This window comes from Haliotis rufescens, unplaced genomic scaffold (genome assembly GCF_023055435.1).
Source record: "Haliotis rufescens isolate VD_foot unplaced genomic scaffold, xgHalRufe1.0.p SCAF_9, whole genome shotgun sequence".
Classification (NCBI taxonomy): domain Eukaryota; kingdom Metazoa; phylum Mollusca; class Gastropoda; order Lepetellida; family Haliotidae; genus Haliotis; species Haliotis rufescens.
In genome coordinates, this window is record NW_025964383.1 from 439919 (window position 1) to 456036 (window position 16118).

The 16118-nt window shown below is 44.5% G+C and overlaps 1 protein-coding gene across 1 annotated transcript in view; it reads left to right on the forward strand.

Moving 5' to 3' along the window:
* The window catches only part of LOC124152644, a 95204-nt gene that overhangs the window by 76853 nt on the left and 2233 nt on the right, over positions 1–16118 (forward strand). The window contains exons 9-14 of the mRNA XM_046525650.2: positions 5319–5405; positions 9681–9775; positions 10774–10857; positions 12664–12832; positions 13529–13593; positions 15092–15163. Coding sequence (XP_046381606.1) covers positions 5319–5405; positions 9681–9775; positions 10774–10857; positions 12664–12832; positions 13529–13593; positions 15092–15163 — 572 coding nt within the window. The remainder of the gene's footprint in view (positions 1–5318; positions 5406–9680; positions 9776–10773; positions 10858–12663; positions 12833–13528; positions 13594–15091; positions 15164–16118) is intronic.

The window sequence follows — 16118 nt, forward strand, 5'->3', positions numbered from 1 at the left end:
TCTTCACAATGCAGCGGCATCAAAAGCCATGTTGTATTTCCCGCGAGGCTGAAGTAGGTCTCCAGCCACCCCTGCGGGGGTCATCAAGTGCACGTCTGGACAGCACACACTGGCAGCTCTTGACCGCCACCTGGGCCTGTTTACCTGAAGATTTATACAGGTGGTCGGCACAAACATGAGTGACCACATCGCACTCCGTGGTCGGCCGTGTGTTTCTGTTATCCATAAGTGGTCAACAATCGTAGGTGACCATAGTTCTCCCCGAGGGATACCAGACCACCAGCACAGTAGTTTATTCCCCTACGCCCCTCAAACCTTTGTAGACCATTATAGACCATTATATCAGGTCATTATCGTAATCTTATTGCACCGACCTCAACAAGGCAGGAGTAATCAAGCTCACTACCTGCGGTTACCGTATCCCAACGTTCATACATTGTTGACCATCTGCTGGTCTATACGTCACTAGTTTACGGGGGTACTCACCAGAAAAGTTGATCTGAGCTGTATGATTTACAATCTCCGAATGGCTGAAAATGATTACAATAGCTTAAACGACTACATAACTATCTCAACGTGTATCATTTATTTTCAAAAATATAATTTTGAATGAGAAATCCAGTTCGGAAAGAAAAACCAGTTTCTTTTGAAGACAAGATGGCGACCCAGACGAAACTGATGCTGTGTTTCGTTTTTGATCTTGAATTCATATTCAGTTTCAAGGTATAAAGTTATAGAGTTTTTATCCCTAGGACCAAAGGTCCACGCGGGCTTATGGTAAGGCAGTTGTTTTGTCGTCATGTTCGACTTCTTCGACGCTTTGAAGGTGTAGAGAACAATCATATGACTCACTATTTTGTCGTTAAACAGCCGTGAAGATCCAGGTCAGAATTGATCTTCATCAACCCATGTTTGCCGTAAAAGGCGATCACGCTTATCGTAAGAGGGGACTAACGGGATCCGTTGGTCAGGCTCGGTGACTTGGTTGGTGCATGTCATTGTATTGTTTGTTTGTTTCTTGTTTAACGCCGCACTCAGCAGTATTCCAGCTATATGATGACGGTCTGTAAATAAACGAGTCTCGACCATGCAATCCAGTGATTGACATCATGCACATCGATTCACGTAATTGGGATACGATGACATGCATCAACTAAGTCAGCGAGCCTGACCACCTGATCCCGTTAGTCGCCTCTTACAACAAGCATAGTCGCCTTTTTGGCAAGCATGGGTTCCTGAGGACCGGATCTTTACGGGTCGGTGAGCAACAATGCGCGACGCTCTTGTAAAGCTCCATTTCATTTGTAGTTAATCTGAGATGTAGAAGAGTGCTTTAAACCCCACAGACAGTGATAATATACTACGAACAAAAGAGATAAGTTACACGTTGCTTCCTGGGTATCCAGCCCTCACAGAACGTGTGATGGTCTCTAGGGAAGACAAATAGTTGTTGGGAAAATGTATCTGATCTCGGACCTTGTCTTTTGATGTTCGCATATTTACAGGAGCACGCTTCTTTCGAAAAAGAAGAGATTATTTTGAACAAATCTGCCAGTTCCGGTGCCATCAAAGACCCGACTGACAGATGTGTGAAACATGCTATTTGGAAAAAACTGATTTTTGTTATCGTAATGCTGGCGTTCTGAAATGAATTTTCGACTCTTTCATGTCGATTCGTTTTACTTTGGATATCATTTTGTCAAATAATAAATAATATGATGATAGTAAAAGAAGGAGAAAATGAATATCGTATCGTCGTTACAAAATAGTTGTGTGTTCATGGGTTTGATATTTTCGCATCAAACACCCGCGTAGTTAAACAGTTCATGTTCTCGTTCACGATTGTTGTTCACTGACAGGTTAATGTCAATCATACGTTACACAATAGTGTGTGGCATCCCTCGTTTACTCTAAACTGCACGTGCAGCACGGGAAAGTCGTTTCGTTAGATGTTGATTGCAGCCAGCTGGGAACATATGCCCGATTTCCACGGCATGTGCACACATTGGGTGTGTTTATGTAAACTCTGTGAGGATATGATGTCCATTTTAATTATGGCACAAAGCAAATAATTGCTTACATATAAAGGATGCCATTTGGTCTAAATTAATCTGAATTCCGTTTCACACATTTCTTTACAAAGACGAAAGTTGAGGGTCTAAATGAAGTTAATATTTAACAAATTCTTTTTTCATAAAAAATAATATTTTCATCACACAATGTATAATCATTTCTCTGGTTGTAGTACACTTCAAATGCAGCTGTTTTATACGAGAAACGTATGGTCTGTTATCGACCTTGATTAATGATATGAACATGACTATTTGAGACAAATTTCAGCTGATCCGTTGGAAGTCAGTTGAGAATGCTTCAAACGTTAAACTGATCATAAAAGACATAGCTACCCTGTAACATGGCTAATTATTCACTAACAACATCATCGCCAAATACTTCCCCTGTAATCAGTGACAGTTAGGAGGGGGCGTGATGCTGTGTGGCTGGTTCAGGGGGGCGTGATGCTGTGTGGCTGGTTGACGGGGGGCGTGATGCTGTGTGGCTAGTTCAGGGGGGCGTGATGCTGTGTGGCTGGTTCAGGGGGCGTGATGCTGTGTGGCTGGTTCAGGGGGGCGTGATGCTGTGTGGCTGGTTCAGGGGGGCGTGGAAGGTGGGCTGTAAACCAGTTGAAGAGCGAGGAGATGAGGTAGATTAGCCGGTCGACTAGGAGGATGGGTGTGGTTGGTTAGATGGATGGGTGCGGTGGGTTTGGAGGATGGATGCAGTAGGTTAGGGTGAGGTGGGTTAGGCGGATGGGTGAGGTACGTTATCAGAATTGGTGAGGTGGGTTGGAGAATGGGTTAGGGTGAGTTGTGTTAGGAGGATGGTTAGGTGGGTAAGGGTGATGCGTGAGGTGGGTTAGGAGGATGGCGAGGTGGGTTAAGTGATGGATGAGGTGGGCTAAGTATGGGTTAGGGGGTGGGTGAGATGGGTGAGGGGTGTTAGGAGGAAAGTGAGGTGGGTTAGGAGGACGGGTGAGGTGGGTTACGGGGATGGGTGAAGTTGGCAAGGGGAATGGGTGAGGTGGGTTAGGGGGTGGGTGAGATGGGTGAGGGGTGTTAGGAGGAAAGTGAGGTGGGTTAGGAGGACGGGTGAGGTGGGTTACGGGGATGGGTGAAGTTGGCAAGGGGAATGGGTGAGGTGGGTTAGGGGGTGGGTGAGATGGGTGAGGGGTGTTAGGAGGAAAGTGAGGTGGGTTAGGAGGACGGGTGAGGTGGGTTACGGGGATGGGTGAAGTTGGCAAGGGGAATGGGTTAGGTGGGTTAGGGGGTGGGTGAGATGGGTGAGGGGTGTTAGGAGGAAAGTGAGGTGGGTTAGGAGGACGGGTGAGGTGGGTTACGGGGATGGGTGAAGTTGGCAAGGGAATGGGTGAGGTGGGTTAGGGGGTGGGTGAGATGGGTGAGGGGTGTTAGGAGGAAAGTGAGGTGGGTTAGGAGGACGGGTGAGGTGGGTTACGGGGATGGGTGAAGTTGGCAAGGGAATGGGTGAGGTGGGTTAGGGGGTGGGTGAGACGGGTGAGGGGTGTTAGGAGGATGGGTGAAGTGGGTTAGGAGGGTGGGTGAAGTTGGTTGGTAAGGAGGATGGGTGAGGTGGGTAAGGCAGATGGGCGAGGTGTGTTAGGAGGACGGGTGAGGTGGGTTAGGAGGATGGGTGAAGTGGGTTAGGAGGGTGGGTGAAGTTGGTTGGTAAGGAGGATGGGTGAGGTGGGTAAGGCAGATGGGCGAGGTGCGTTAGGAGGATGGGTGAGGTGGATTAGGAGGGTGGGTGAAGTTGGTTGGTAAGGAGGATGGGTGAGGTGGGTAAGGCAGATGGGCGAGGTGCGTTAGGAGGATGGGTGAGGTGGATTAGAAGGATGGGTGAGGCGGGTTAGGAGGATGGGTGAGGTGGGTTAGGGTAAAGCAGGTTTGGGGGATGGGTGGGGTGGATTAGGGGGATGGGTGAGGATGGTTAGTAGGTTTGGTGAAGTGGGTTAGGGGAATGGGTGTGGTGGGTAAAGGGATGGGTTAGGCGGATGGGTACGTGGGGTGATGGCATGGTGAGTTGAATCTGGTCGGGTCGGGCGAGGTGGCGGAAAGGATGGGATCGGGTGAAGGAAACAAATAGTTTATTTTCATTGGTTCAACTACTTGGAGATTTACAAGTTAACGGACACGTTTCACTGACTCGGCGACACAGTGTATGATGCAGGAGGCATCTTGCGTTCAGTACCGTGCTTAAATGCCATGCAATAAGTGCCAGACATACAGTATTGTGCTTACAGTTACAGACTAGTGTTCATATATCGTACATGAAAGTAACATTATAATGTATTCTGCATAACGTTTCGTGTAGTCTCGTGTTTTCTGGTACGAGTGGCAAGGGGTGTTGAGGGAGAGGTGGAGGGGGTGTCTTTGGTAGTCAGAACGCCACTCTGTGAGATATCTCCACTTCATCATCTCTGCTCATACTTCATAAATGCCAGCCGCACATGTGTTGATGAGACAGCGGGACTGGAAGTTGATTATCTGTTTCACAACTTACAGCTGGATGCCCATAAGATACGTGTTGTACATTCTTATTGAAATGAACAGCTTGCTGGGGTGGGTTTCACAAGTCAACAGGAATTATCTTATCTAGGATTCATTAACTTAATCATGTGCAATTAATACGGGTATGTGTAGCGCCGACTACGGTATTCGTTCAATTAGGAGCTGATGGAGCATATTCATTATATCTTTGTTTGTGGTACATTGCCTGACTTTACTGGAGCCTATGATCGTGACTACGAATGACCATGATTATGTCCCCATGTTCTTGTCCTCCCACATCCATGGTCTAGTGGTAGTGCGTCCGCCCGAAGAGCGGAAGGTCTGGGGTTCGATCCCCGGTCGCGTCATACCAAAAGACGTTAAAAGATTGTACTTGTTGTTAACCTTTCTGGCGCTCGGCATTAAGGGGCTAAAACAAGGACTGGTATACTGTGTCTGAGCGGGATATTCATGTTAAACTGCGTCATGGTAAGTGCAATAATCTTGGACGCGACGTTAAACCCCATTTCACCTCACCTCCTCCCAAATCAAGGGGACATGCCGGGATGTACCTGAAATACTGTACACTCACTCACACACACACTATGTTCCAGCAACCTAATTTATGTTGGATGAATCACTTGGTTTACTTGAGTGAAAGGAAATGTTTCTTAGTTGTTTTCACCTCAGCTTAATAAGTGAAAAGCTCCACCTTCAGATCGATTTGCTTGTAAATTATTTTTTCCCTTTTTTCAGGTGATGGAGAGCGTCGATTTCCATGGTGACTTAAAGTCTTTCTTTCAGTACGTCAAATACATTCCAAAGTTTTATAATCACACAAAGGTTAGTATCTCTATGTTTGTAAAGCTGTAATGTATCGTTCAACGGTCCTTTATCGAGTGCTTGCTGTGGAATGTCAAGTGTGGCTGTGGTATGTCAACTGCTGGCTGTGGTATGTCAAGTGCTGGCTGTGGTATGTCAAGTGCTGGTTGTGGTATGCCATGTGTGGCTGTGGTATGTCAAGTGCTGGCTGTGGAATGTCAAGTGCTGGCTGTGGTATGTCAAGTGCCATCTGTGGTATGTCAAGTGTGGCTGTTGAATGTCATGTGTGGCTGTGGTATGTCATGTGTGGCTGTGATATGCCAAGTGCTGGCTGTGGTATGTCAAGTGCTGGCTGTGGTATGTCAAGTGCTGGCTGTGGTATGTCAAGTGCTAGCTGTGGTATGTCAAGTGTGGCTGTTGAATGTCATGTGTGGCTGTGATATGTCATGTGTGGCTGTGATATGCCAAGTGCTGGCTGTGGTATGTCAAGTGCTAGCTGTGGTATGTCATGTGTGGCTGTGATATGCCAAGTGCTGGCTGTGGTATGTCAAGTGCTAGCTGTGGTATGTCATGTGTGGCTGTGATATGTCAAGTGCTGGCTGTGGTATGTCAAGTGCTAGCTGTGGTATGTCATGTGTGGCTGTGGTATGTCAAGTGCTGGCTGTGGTATGTCAAGTGCTAGCTGTGGTATGTCATGTGTGGCTGTGATATGTCAAGTGCTGGCTGTGGTATGTCAAGTGCTAGCTGTGGTATGTCATGTGTGGCTGTGATATGTCAAGTGCTGGCTGTGGTATGTCAAGTGCTGGCTGTGGTATGTCAAGTGCTAGCTGTGGTATGTCATGTGTGGCTGTGATATGTCAAGTGCTGGCTGTGGTATGTCAAGTGCTGGCTGTGGTATGTCAAGTGCTAGCTGTGGTATGTCAAGTGTGGCTGTGTGTTGGCCCGGCCTGTGGGTGCGATGGTACACAGCCAGGCTACACACAATAACCACCTGATCCACGGTGACACACAGCCAGGCTACTCAACATAACCACCTGATCCACGGTGACACACAGCCAGGCTACACAACATAACCACCTGATCCACGGTGACACACAGCCAGGCTACACAGCCAGGCTACACAACATAACCACCCGATCCACGCTGACACACAGCCAGGCTACACAACATAACCACCTGATCCACGGTGACACACAGCCAGGCTACACAACATAACCACCTGATCCACGGTGACACACAGCCAGGCTACACACAATAACCACCCGTTCCACGGTGACACACAGCTAGGCTACACACAATAACCACCCGATCCACGGTGACACACTGCCAGGCTACACACAATAACCACCCGTTCCACGGTGACACACAGCTAGGCTACACACAATAACCACCCGATCCACGGTGACACACAGCCAGGCTACACACAATAACCACCCGTTCCACGGTGACACACAGCTAGGCTACACACAATAACCACCCGATCCACGGTGACACACTGCCAGGCTTCACACAATAACCACCCGATCCACGGTGACACACTGCCAGGCTACACAGCCAGGCTACACACAATAACCACCTGATCCACGGTGACACACAGCCAGGCTACACACAATAACCACCTGATCCACGGTGACACACAGCAAGGCCACAAAGCCAGGCTTCACACAATAATCACCCGATCGTCGGTGACACACAGCCAGGCTACACACCATAACCACCCGATCCACGGTGACACACAGCCAGGCTACACACCATAACCACCCGATCCACGGTGACACACAGCCAGGCTACACACCATAACCACCTGATCCACGGTGACACACAGCCAGGCTACACACCATAACCACCCGATCCACGGTGACACACAGCCAGGCTACACACCATAACCACCTGATCCACGGTGACACACAGCCAGGCTACACACAATAACCACCCGATCCACGCTGACACACAGCCAGGCTACACACGATAACCACCTGATCCACATTGACAACACAGCCAGGCTACACACCGTAGGCATGGATTTAGGGAAGGATGTTGCCAATCGTCTGTCGGACATAAAAGGTAAATCACGCAGATGTAACTATGTGTTGCTGTCTGCGTTATTTACTGTGTTTGATTCCAATGAACATGTGCCGGGTTCTTATCATTACGAGGCAAACTTAAAGGGGATTGTGTCTTTGTAAATTGTGTGTCTATTGGAATGTGTACTTATTCCATAGATTTGTACCTCTGTGCTAGTCATACATCATCAAATAGTGGGTCATCGGACTGGTCCATGCTTGAACAATTACTATGTTTGATTATTATCCACCCTTCTGCAGAACCACTCGTCTAGATTATAATCAACTTGGGATTCAGTTACATTACCATCTCTATCACGAATTGTTAACTGAAATTATTGATATTCTGGAAACCCATCTTTCGTGTTAAGTCATTCAGATTTAAAATCGTTGTAATCTCATCATTCATGATTTTCGCACCGTAATATTAACAAGGTTCGTACTTTAATTTAAACTACATGAAATGAAGTCATTAGATTTGTGTGCATAGCGAAGGGGAATCTCTTATCACAATCTATCTATCTTGACATTTGCCCGCCGGTTATTTCACAGCAGTCGTTCATTGCAGGGCGATAAATACCTGCCATAGACGTTATTGGAAGAGCCATTCAATCATACAATTATCTGGTGTATGGACTACTGCGCGGCGCCTCACAAACCACATCTAATATTCCTGGTATAATGTACGTGTCCCCGAGTCAGACAGAAGAGGTCCATAACTATCTAAAATGTTTTCAATGACAGCCTGTGATCTCGATCATTAAGTGATTTCACGATGATGGCAAAATATTTGGTGAATATCTCATATAGAAAACTGGGGACGCTGACATAGCCAGACACTGTGTGACGCACGTGTCTTTCAAGGCACTTCGATCTAATATTGCGGGCTGAATGGCATGGGTTATTGTTATATATAATAACCGTGGCTTGTAATCCTGTTGATTATTTTGTGATATCCATAGTTATTGATAAGCCACACGGCTCGCATTTGAAGAACTACTTCATAATATTTCTTCTTCCGACGTGTGTGATGTTTATTTTTTCCATTAAGATGTCACATGTTCCTGGAAATCAAATCTTTTATGTCACTAATGTCCAATATTCAGTGGCTGTAAATGATTGATATATCGTTCGAAGATACAAAAAGAAATGAGAATATGAAATGAAAATGGACTTTCGTGGAGTTTTTTTCTCTCCATAGAACAGTGACATGAGATGTGACTGTGGCGTGCAGTGAAGAATGAGACACAGTTCTGAGATATGCCGGGGCCATGTCATGAAGGATATTTATCCTGAAATCCACACACGGCACGGGTTAACGCCGCTTTGAAAACTGATTTCGAAAGCCGTCGTCGTTGACCAATTTTGGTTAATACTGGTGTTTATCGTTGTGCTTGTAGTGATGGCCCCAGTGGTGCTCCTACTGGTATTCATATTGGTGTTCCTAGTGGAGTTCCTAGTGGTATTCATAATGGTGTTCCTAGTGGAGTTCCTAGTGGTATTCATAATGGTGTTCCTAGTGGAGTTCCTAGTGGTATTCATATTGGTGTTCCTAGTGGAGTTCCTAGTGGTATTCATAATGGTGTTCCTAGTGGAGTTCCTGGTGGTATTCATATTGGTGTTCCTAGTGGAGTTCCTAGAGGTATTCATATTAGTGTTGAAGTTGATCAAGTGATATTCATAATAGTTTTCAAGTGGACCTGACCCGTGAAGATATGGGGTAGAGTAGGTCTTCAGCAACCCATACTTGCCATAAACGGCGACTATGCTTGTCGTAAGAGTTGAATAACGCGATCGGGTGGTCAAGCTCGCTGACTTGGTTGAAGCATGTCATCGTATCCCAATTGCGTGATCGATGCTCATGATGTCAATCACTGGATTGTCCAAACTCGATTATTTACAGACCTCCGCCGTATAGCTGGAGTATTGCTGAGTGCGGCGTTAAACAAAAAACAAACCAACAAACTGCTGGAATGTTGCTGCGTGCGGCTTTAAGGAACAAACCGACAAACAAACATGTTTTTCTTTTCGGAAAACACCGTGTTTCACTGTGTTATTCTTAGTGCTAACCAAAATATTTGCACAAATAATTTTAGATTTGAATCCTTCAACGAACTTAATGTTTCACTCCTAAAAGTCACATCATGCAACAATCTCTCACTTACACTGTCGTACATATATCTAAAATTAGGTAAAGAAAGATATTGTTCTATTTTTGATTGTTTCTTCACAGGAGGAGCTGCTACATCGATATCACTTCCTCATCACAAAGAAGATTCTGCCTCGGCTACAGTTTATGTTCAGAAACATATCGCTTCCGGCTCTCACGTGAGTAATGCAATAGCTCCGAACAGTGACGTCGTCGTCCATCATGCTCGGCAGATCTGTACCGTGGTGAATCAGGTAGCACGCCCTGATATGGAGCCTAGTACTTCTATTGTTCTGATGGGGAAACGATATCATTTGTTTCTTAGTAATACTTAATTATATGGTTGGCTCAGTGTTACAAGATATACATGAAGTTTTATTGTTTGGATATATTTAAGGAAACTTCAATCTCATTAAAATCAGATCCTAGTTCTCGCTACCGCTAAACAAAGATCTGAGGACATCCCATTAGGGGTCACGTCAGAACGACCTTTCATCCGACCAATGAGAGCGTCGCTTAGCAGATCATGAAAGTGTCGGAATGTGATTTCTAATCATGCAGCCTCGAAAACTTTAAAACGGAGTATTCCGAACGATAGTTACGGGCTTAACGACTGAATCTATACAATCTAGACCATATATAAGCCCTTCGAGAATGTTCTTTTGTTCAGTTTTCAAATTTTTAAGCGAGAATTTGTCAAAATATGTTTCGAAGCGTAGTCGCCAATTTGAAATTAGTTCTGTAAAGCACGAGAAATCTGCCTTTTGATAGGTTAATGTCGACTTCTTGTCAGTAATTCCATTGGTCGGTCAGAGTTCGCGAAAGGTCGTGACCCGTATAATGGGATGTCCTCAGATCTTTGTGCAGCGGCAGCGAGAACTAAGATCTGATTTTAATGAGATTGAGGAAACTTTGAAAGTTTGAAATTGCTGTGAAAATGTTCATTGGAAAAGGGAAAGAGCCGTATACTGAGAAGTTATATAGTGGGATTGTCTTTTGATTTAGACCAATGCACGTGTTGACTTCTCATATGCGCGTATTATAGGCCAGGCACTTTGACAATGTATGACCAAATATTTGCGTTTATTAGAAATGATATACGGTAGGATAATTGCGGGTGATATAACGGTTGGTTTCACAAAAGGACCTGGCTTACATAAAACCTGTTCTGTTTCAGCATCGTGCCTGTTGACACAGACGGCCCGTGGGGATCGTACGGGCAGAATGTCTTCTACGCCAACCTCAAAGAACCTCAGAAACGGTAAGATGGTTATGCTTCGTGTTTACTACACTATGTCCTAGACATGACGCTATGTAATGTCACATTCATACTATACTATGTACTAGACATGACGCTATGTAGTGTCACATTCATACTAAACTATGTACTAGACATGACGCTATGTAGTGTCACATTCATACTATACTATGTACTAGACATGACGCTATGTAGTGTCACATTCATACTATACTATGTACTAGACATGACGCTATGTAGTGTCACATTCATACTATACTATGTACTAGACATGACGCTATGTAGTGTCACATTCATACTATACTATGTACTAGACATGACGCTATGTAGTGTCACATTCATACTATACTATGTACTAGACATGACGCTATGTAGTGTCACATTCATACTATACTATGTACTAGACATGACGCTATGTAGTGTCACATTCATACTATACTATGTACTAGACATGACGCTATGTAGTGTCACATTCATACTATACTATGTACTAGACATGACGCTATGTAGTGTCACATTCATACTATACTATGTCCTAGACATGACGCTATGTAGTGTCACATTCATACTATACTATGTCCTAGACATGACGCTATGTAGTGTCACTTTCATACTATACCATGTCCTAGACATGACGCTATGTAGTGTCACATTCATACTATACTATGTACTAGACATGACGCTATGTAATGTCACATTCATACTATACTATGTCCTAGAAATGACGCTATGTAGTGTCACTTTCATACTTTACTATGTACTAGACATGACGCTATGTAGTGTCACATTCATACTATACTATGTACTAGACATGACGCTATGTAGTGTCACATTCATACTATACTATGTACTAGACATGACGCTATGTAGTGTCACATTCATACTATACTATGTACTAGACATGACGCAATGTAGTGTCACATTCATACTATACTATGTCCTAGACATGACGCTATGTAGTGTCACATTCATACTAAACTATGTACTAGACATGACGCTATGTAGTGTCACATTCATACTATACTATGTACTAGACATGACGCTATGTAGTGTCACATTCATACTATACTATGTACTAGACATGACGCTATGTAGTGTCACATTCATACTATACTATGTACTAGACATGACGCTATGTAGTGTCACATTCATACTATACTATGTACTAGACATGACGCTACGTAGTGTCACTTTCATACTATACTATGTACTAGACATGACGCTATGTAGTGTCACATTCATACTATACTATGTTCTAGACATGACGCTATGTAGTGTCACTTTCATACTTTACTATGTCCTAGACATGACGCTATGTAGTGTCACATTCATACTATACTATGTACTAGACATGACGCTATGTAGTGTCACATTCATACTATACTATGTACTAGACATGACGCTATGTAGTGTCACATTCATACTATACTATGTACTAGACATGACGCTATGTAGTGTCACATTCATACTATACTATGTACTAGACATGACGCTATGTTGCGTCACGTCCGGACTACATGCGATACCAACACCACATATGCTTGATTCTCTTTGTGCCAACATTTGACATGAGTGTATAATTTGTTCACCCCGGCAGTTTAGATTAAACAGCAAGACTGGAGGTTATAATGGCTTTGAAAACAATCAAAGCTGACAACAGATGCTGCCCATGCCGCCTCTTATTCTGCTGATGTGTTGATATGTGAGGACATTTCACAAAGACCGTTAACCAAGAAGTTTTGAGAAAGCATTGTCAATGATTGCAGATGCAATGGTGTGTAACTGATGTTGTCATACTCGTCATTGTAGATCGACGTTCATGATGCTGCCGCTTGCGCTGCACGAGACGGACCCGGGGCATCACTTCCAGGACGCCTACTCCAGCCTGCATGGCATCCCTGACTACAGGGGGGAGACACTCAACAGTAAACTGTACTCGGTACCATTCCATTTCCCCATATACAGCGCATACGCAGAGGTGAGTTCCACACTGTAGTACATTTGTAGTAATCGGTGCTCTAAACAAGGAGTTGATAGACTGTCAGAAACGCATTTTTTTTCGAAATTCATCGTTTTTATTAAAATATATAGGAGACGTATTAATCTGATATAAGTTACACTTTAGCAAGTTTTCGTTTGTATCCCGGATCAGAACAGGCAGGAATGAGGATCGGGTGGTTACCTAGGTGGATCGTAGCTTATGTCATCGACCGCTGGTTTGTCTGTCCCGGACTGGGTTACTTACAGGCGGCCACGATACATCAACTGTTATTGCTCATTGTGGCCATAAAAAGTCAGTCGGTCTAGCGACCCATGAAGATCCGGGGTAGAATAGGTCTTCAGCGACCCATGCTTGCCGTAAAAGGCGATTATGCTTGTTGTAAAAGGCGACTAAGGGGATCGCTGGCTTGGTTGATGCATGTCATCGTATCCCAATTGCGTAGATCGATGCTCATGATGTCAATCACTGGATTGTATGGTTCAGACTCGATTATTTACAGACTGCCGTCATATAGTTGGAATATTGATAAGTGCGGCGTTAAACAACAAACAAACAGTTAATCTATCAAACTTTCTCCTCTGGTCCAACGACACTCATGGGCACTGTGGTGCTTTCCTGCTGCAAGTAATTTACAGACATGAGTGAGACCTGTGACCATGTTCTTTGTTGCAGGGCTGGGCGCTCTATGCTGAATACCTCGGAGAGGAGATGGGCTTGTACGACTCGCCCTATGATCTGTAAGTTCAAACTAATTATCTCTTCAAAGTCATGCTCAATACATTTAATAAAACCTAGAGCCATGACACAGGGTCAGATGAAAATGACACCATTTCAGAATCTTTTGATGATTATCTGTATGGAAACCGACACGCATTGCGCAGCGACATCTTCGTGGCGACCTGATCTTTACAGAGCCACCATTAGCCAATGGTCTGACTTCATGAGTGTGTCATCCTACCCTGGTCGCGGAGGTCAATGTTATCAATATCTTTAACGTATATACACTATCCAATTTAGTGCAGTTCAGTTTCGACCCACGCTGTTTCGGGTTGGAATAGGTATTCAGCAGCCCATGCTTGTCATCAGGGGCGACTAACGGGATCGGGTGGTCAGGCTCGCTGACTTGGTTGATGCACGTCATCGTATCCTAATTGCGTGGATTGATGCTCATGATATCAACCACTGGATTGTCTTGGCCAGACTCCAACCTTCATAAAGCTGGAATAATTTCAGTTCATTTAGCTGGAATATTGCGTGGGCGGATACAGAGGGGGGGGGGGCACCCCCCCTTTTAATTTCGAAAAAAATCTTTATTTCTGTATAAATTACCACCAAAGACAATAAATAGATCTTAATTGTGCACCCTCCCTTTTCAAAAAAGGTGTATCCGCCCATGCCCCCCCCCCCCCCCCCCCCCCCCCCCCCGCCCTCACGACAACCTGGTGGGGATCCAGTTATAAAACGTACCCAGGACTTGTCCTCAGAGGCGACTTAATTGGATCGTTGACTTGGTTGATTGCCGGATGCCTGACTGTCTGTCATCGTTCTGCAAAGGCGTGGGATGTTGCTCATAATATCAGTCACTGGTGTGTCTGTCCAGATTCGTTTAATAGTAAAAGGCCGGTGGGATGTAGCGTGATTACTTCTGGGTGTCTCCTGTAACAAAACATACCTAACTCCACGACCTCCTTGTTGAACTGTTCATCGTGGCTCCTCTCAAACAACGCATTCAATCCATGCCATAAGGCTATCGGAGTTATCTCCCCTGAAATGATACATTGCAAAATAAAAACGTGTCATACAGAGATGCAATTAATCGCCATGCAACATGTGGCTATTTGACATACGGACTTTATTATCGAATTATGGCCAGAGGCCATACCCTCCAAAACTTTCTAAGAGAAAATACATTGTTTGCCTATAGTGCCTATTGTGGATTTCGGGACAGAATGTATCTTTTATACCCGCCCTCATGAGGATCGACTTATGAGGATCTTGTCGTACCGCGAGGGCGTGGGACGCTGTTCATAATAGCAATCACTGGTTTGTCTCGTCATGATTCGATTATTTCAAGAGCGGCGTGGTACGGCTGGAATATTGGGTACAGCGACATTAAACACCATCCACATACACCTGATTCCTTGTACGGACGTAGTGTTACATTTAGGCGTTATTATAATCTCCTATGTGGGAGTTCCAATTTGGTTTCTAATTAACTTTTCTTCTTACTTTCAGCTTTGGCAGATATTGTTCCGAGATATTCCGTGCCTGTCGTCTTGTAGTGGATACTGGCATTCACGCGTTTGGGTGAGTTGACAGCTGTGTAGTGACACTCATACAGTGGAACCCATCAAGCCAGAAACTCTTCAGGACGATTTCCTCGTGGAACTTGTGTATATTCACGGGGATAACTCGTTTTCTTTAATTTGTTTGAAATAACCCGGAAAGAGACTTCCTTTTGGCCGAAGTTGTCCCTTAGTCAGTACTTAACTCTGTTTACCCAGACATTCCGGTGAATCGACTGTATTTGATTTCACTATTTCTGGTGTCCCTTTCGTGATATTAATGTTATATTTCGAAGGACGGCATAACGCAATACTCACTCGTAAATATCCACAGCCATGCTGCGTGTACAAAATTGCTAAAAATGTAAGGGAAGTCGGGTAGCCTTGTGGTTAAAACGTTCGCTCATCACGCCGAAAACCCGGTTCGATTCCCGACATGGGTACAATGTGTGAAGCTCATGTCTGGTGTCCCCCGCCGTGATATTGCTGGAATATTGCTAAAGGCGGCGTAAAATCAAACTCACTCACTCACTAAAAATATAATGACAATATGTATATTTTACGGACGTTTCACTCCCTGGTGAACTGTATGGACGTTTGTCCGACAGTAGAGCAAGTCTTTATCGTTGGCATCACTCGTCAAGGTGAGAGATGACATACCTGGACTTCACGTTTTTAAGCCCTCGGCTTAATTAAGGATTTTGCCGGTTTTGATTGAGTTCAAATTTAAGCCCAGTGCTTAAAAACGAAAAAGGACAAAAGCATGAGAGAAAGAATGAATACCCCAAGTGTAATGAAACAATACCCACAAATGGAATGAGAAAAACTGACATGAGTTTCGTTTTCAACAAGACTGCGTTCAAAATTGAAATGACAGATGAAAAAAAAGTAACAACAAAACAATATCGTAGTTATGCGTATCTGTCCTGTGCGTTTAAAGTTTCCCACTGAGTCTCCAGAATGCGCCTGCATGAGGG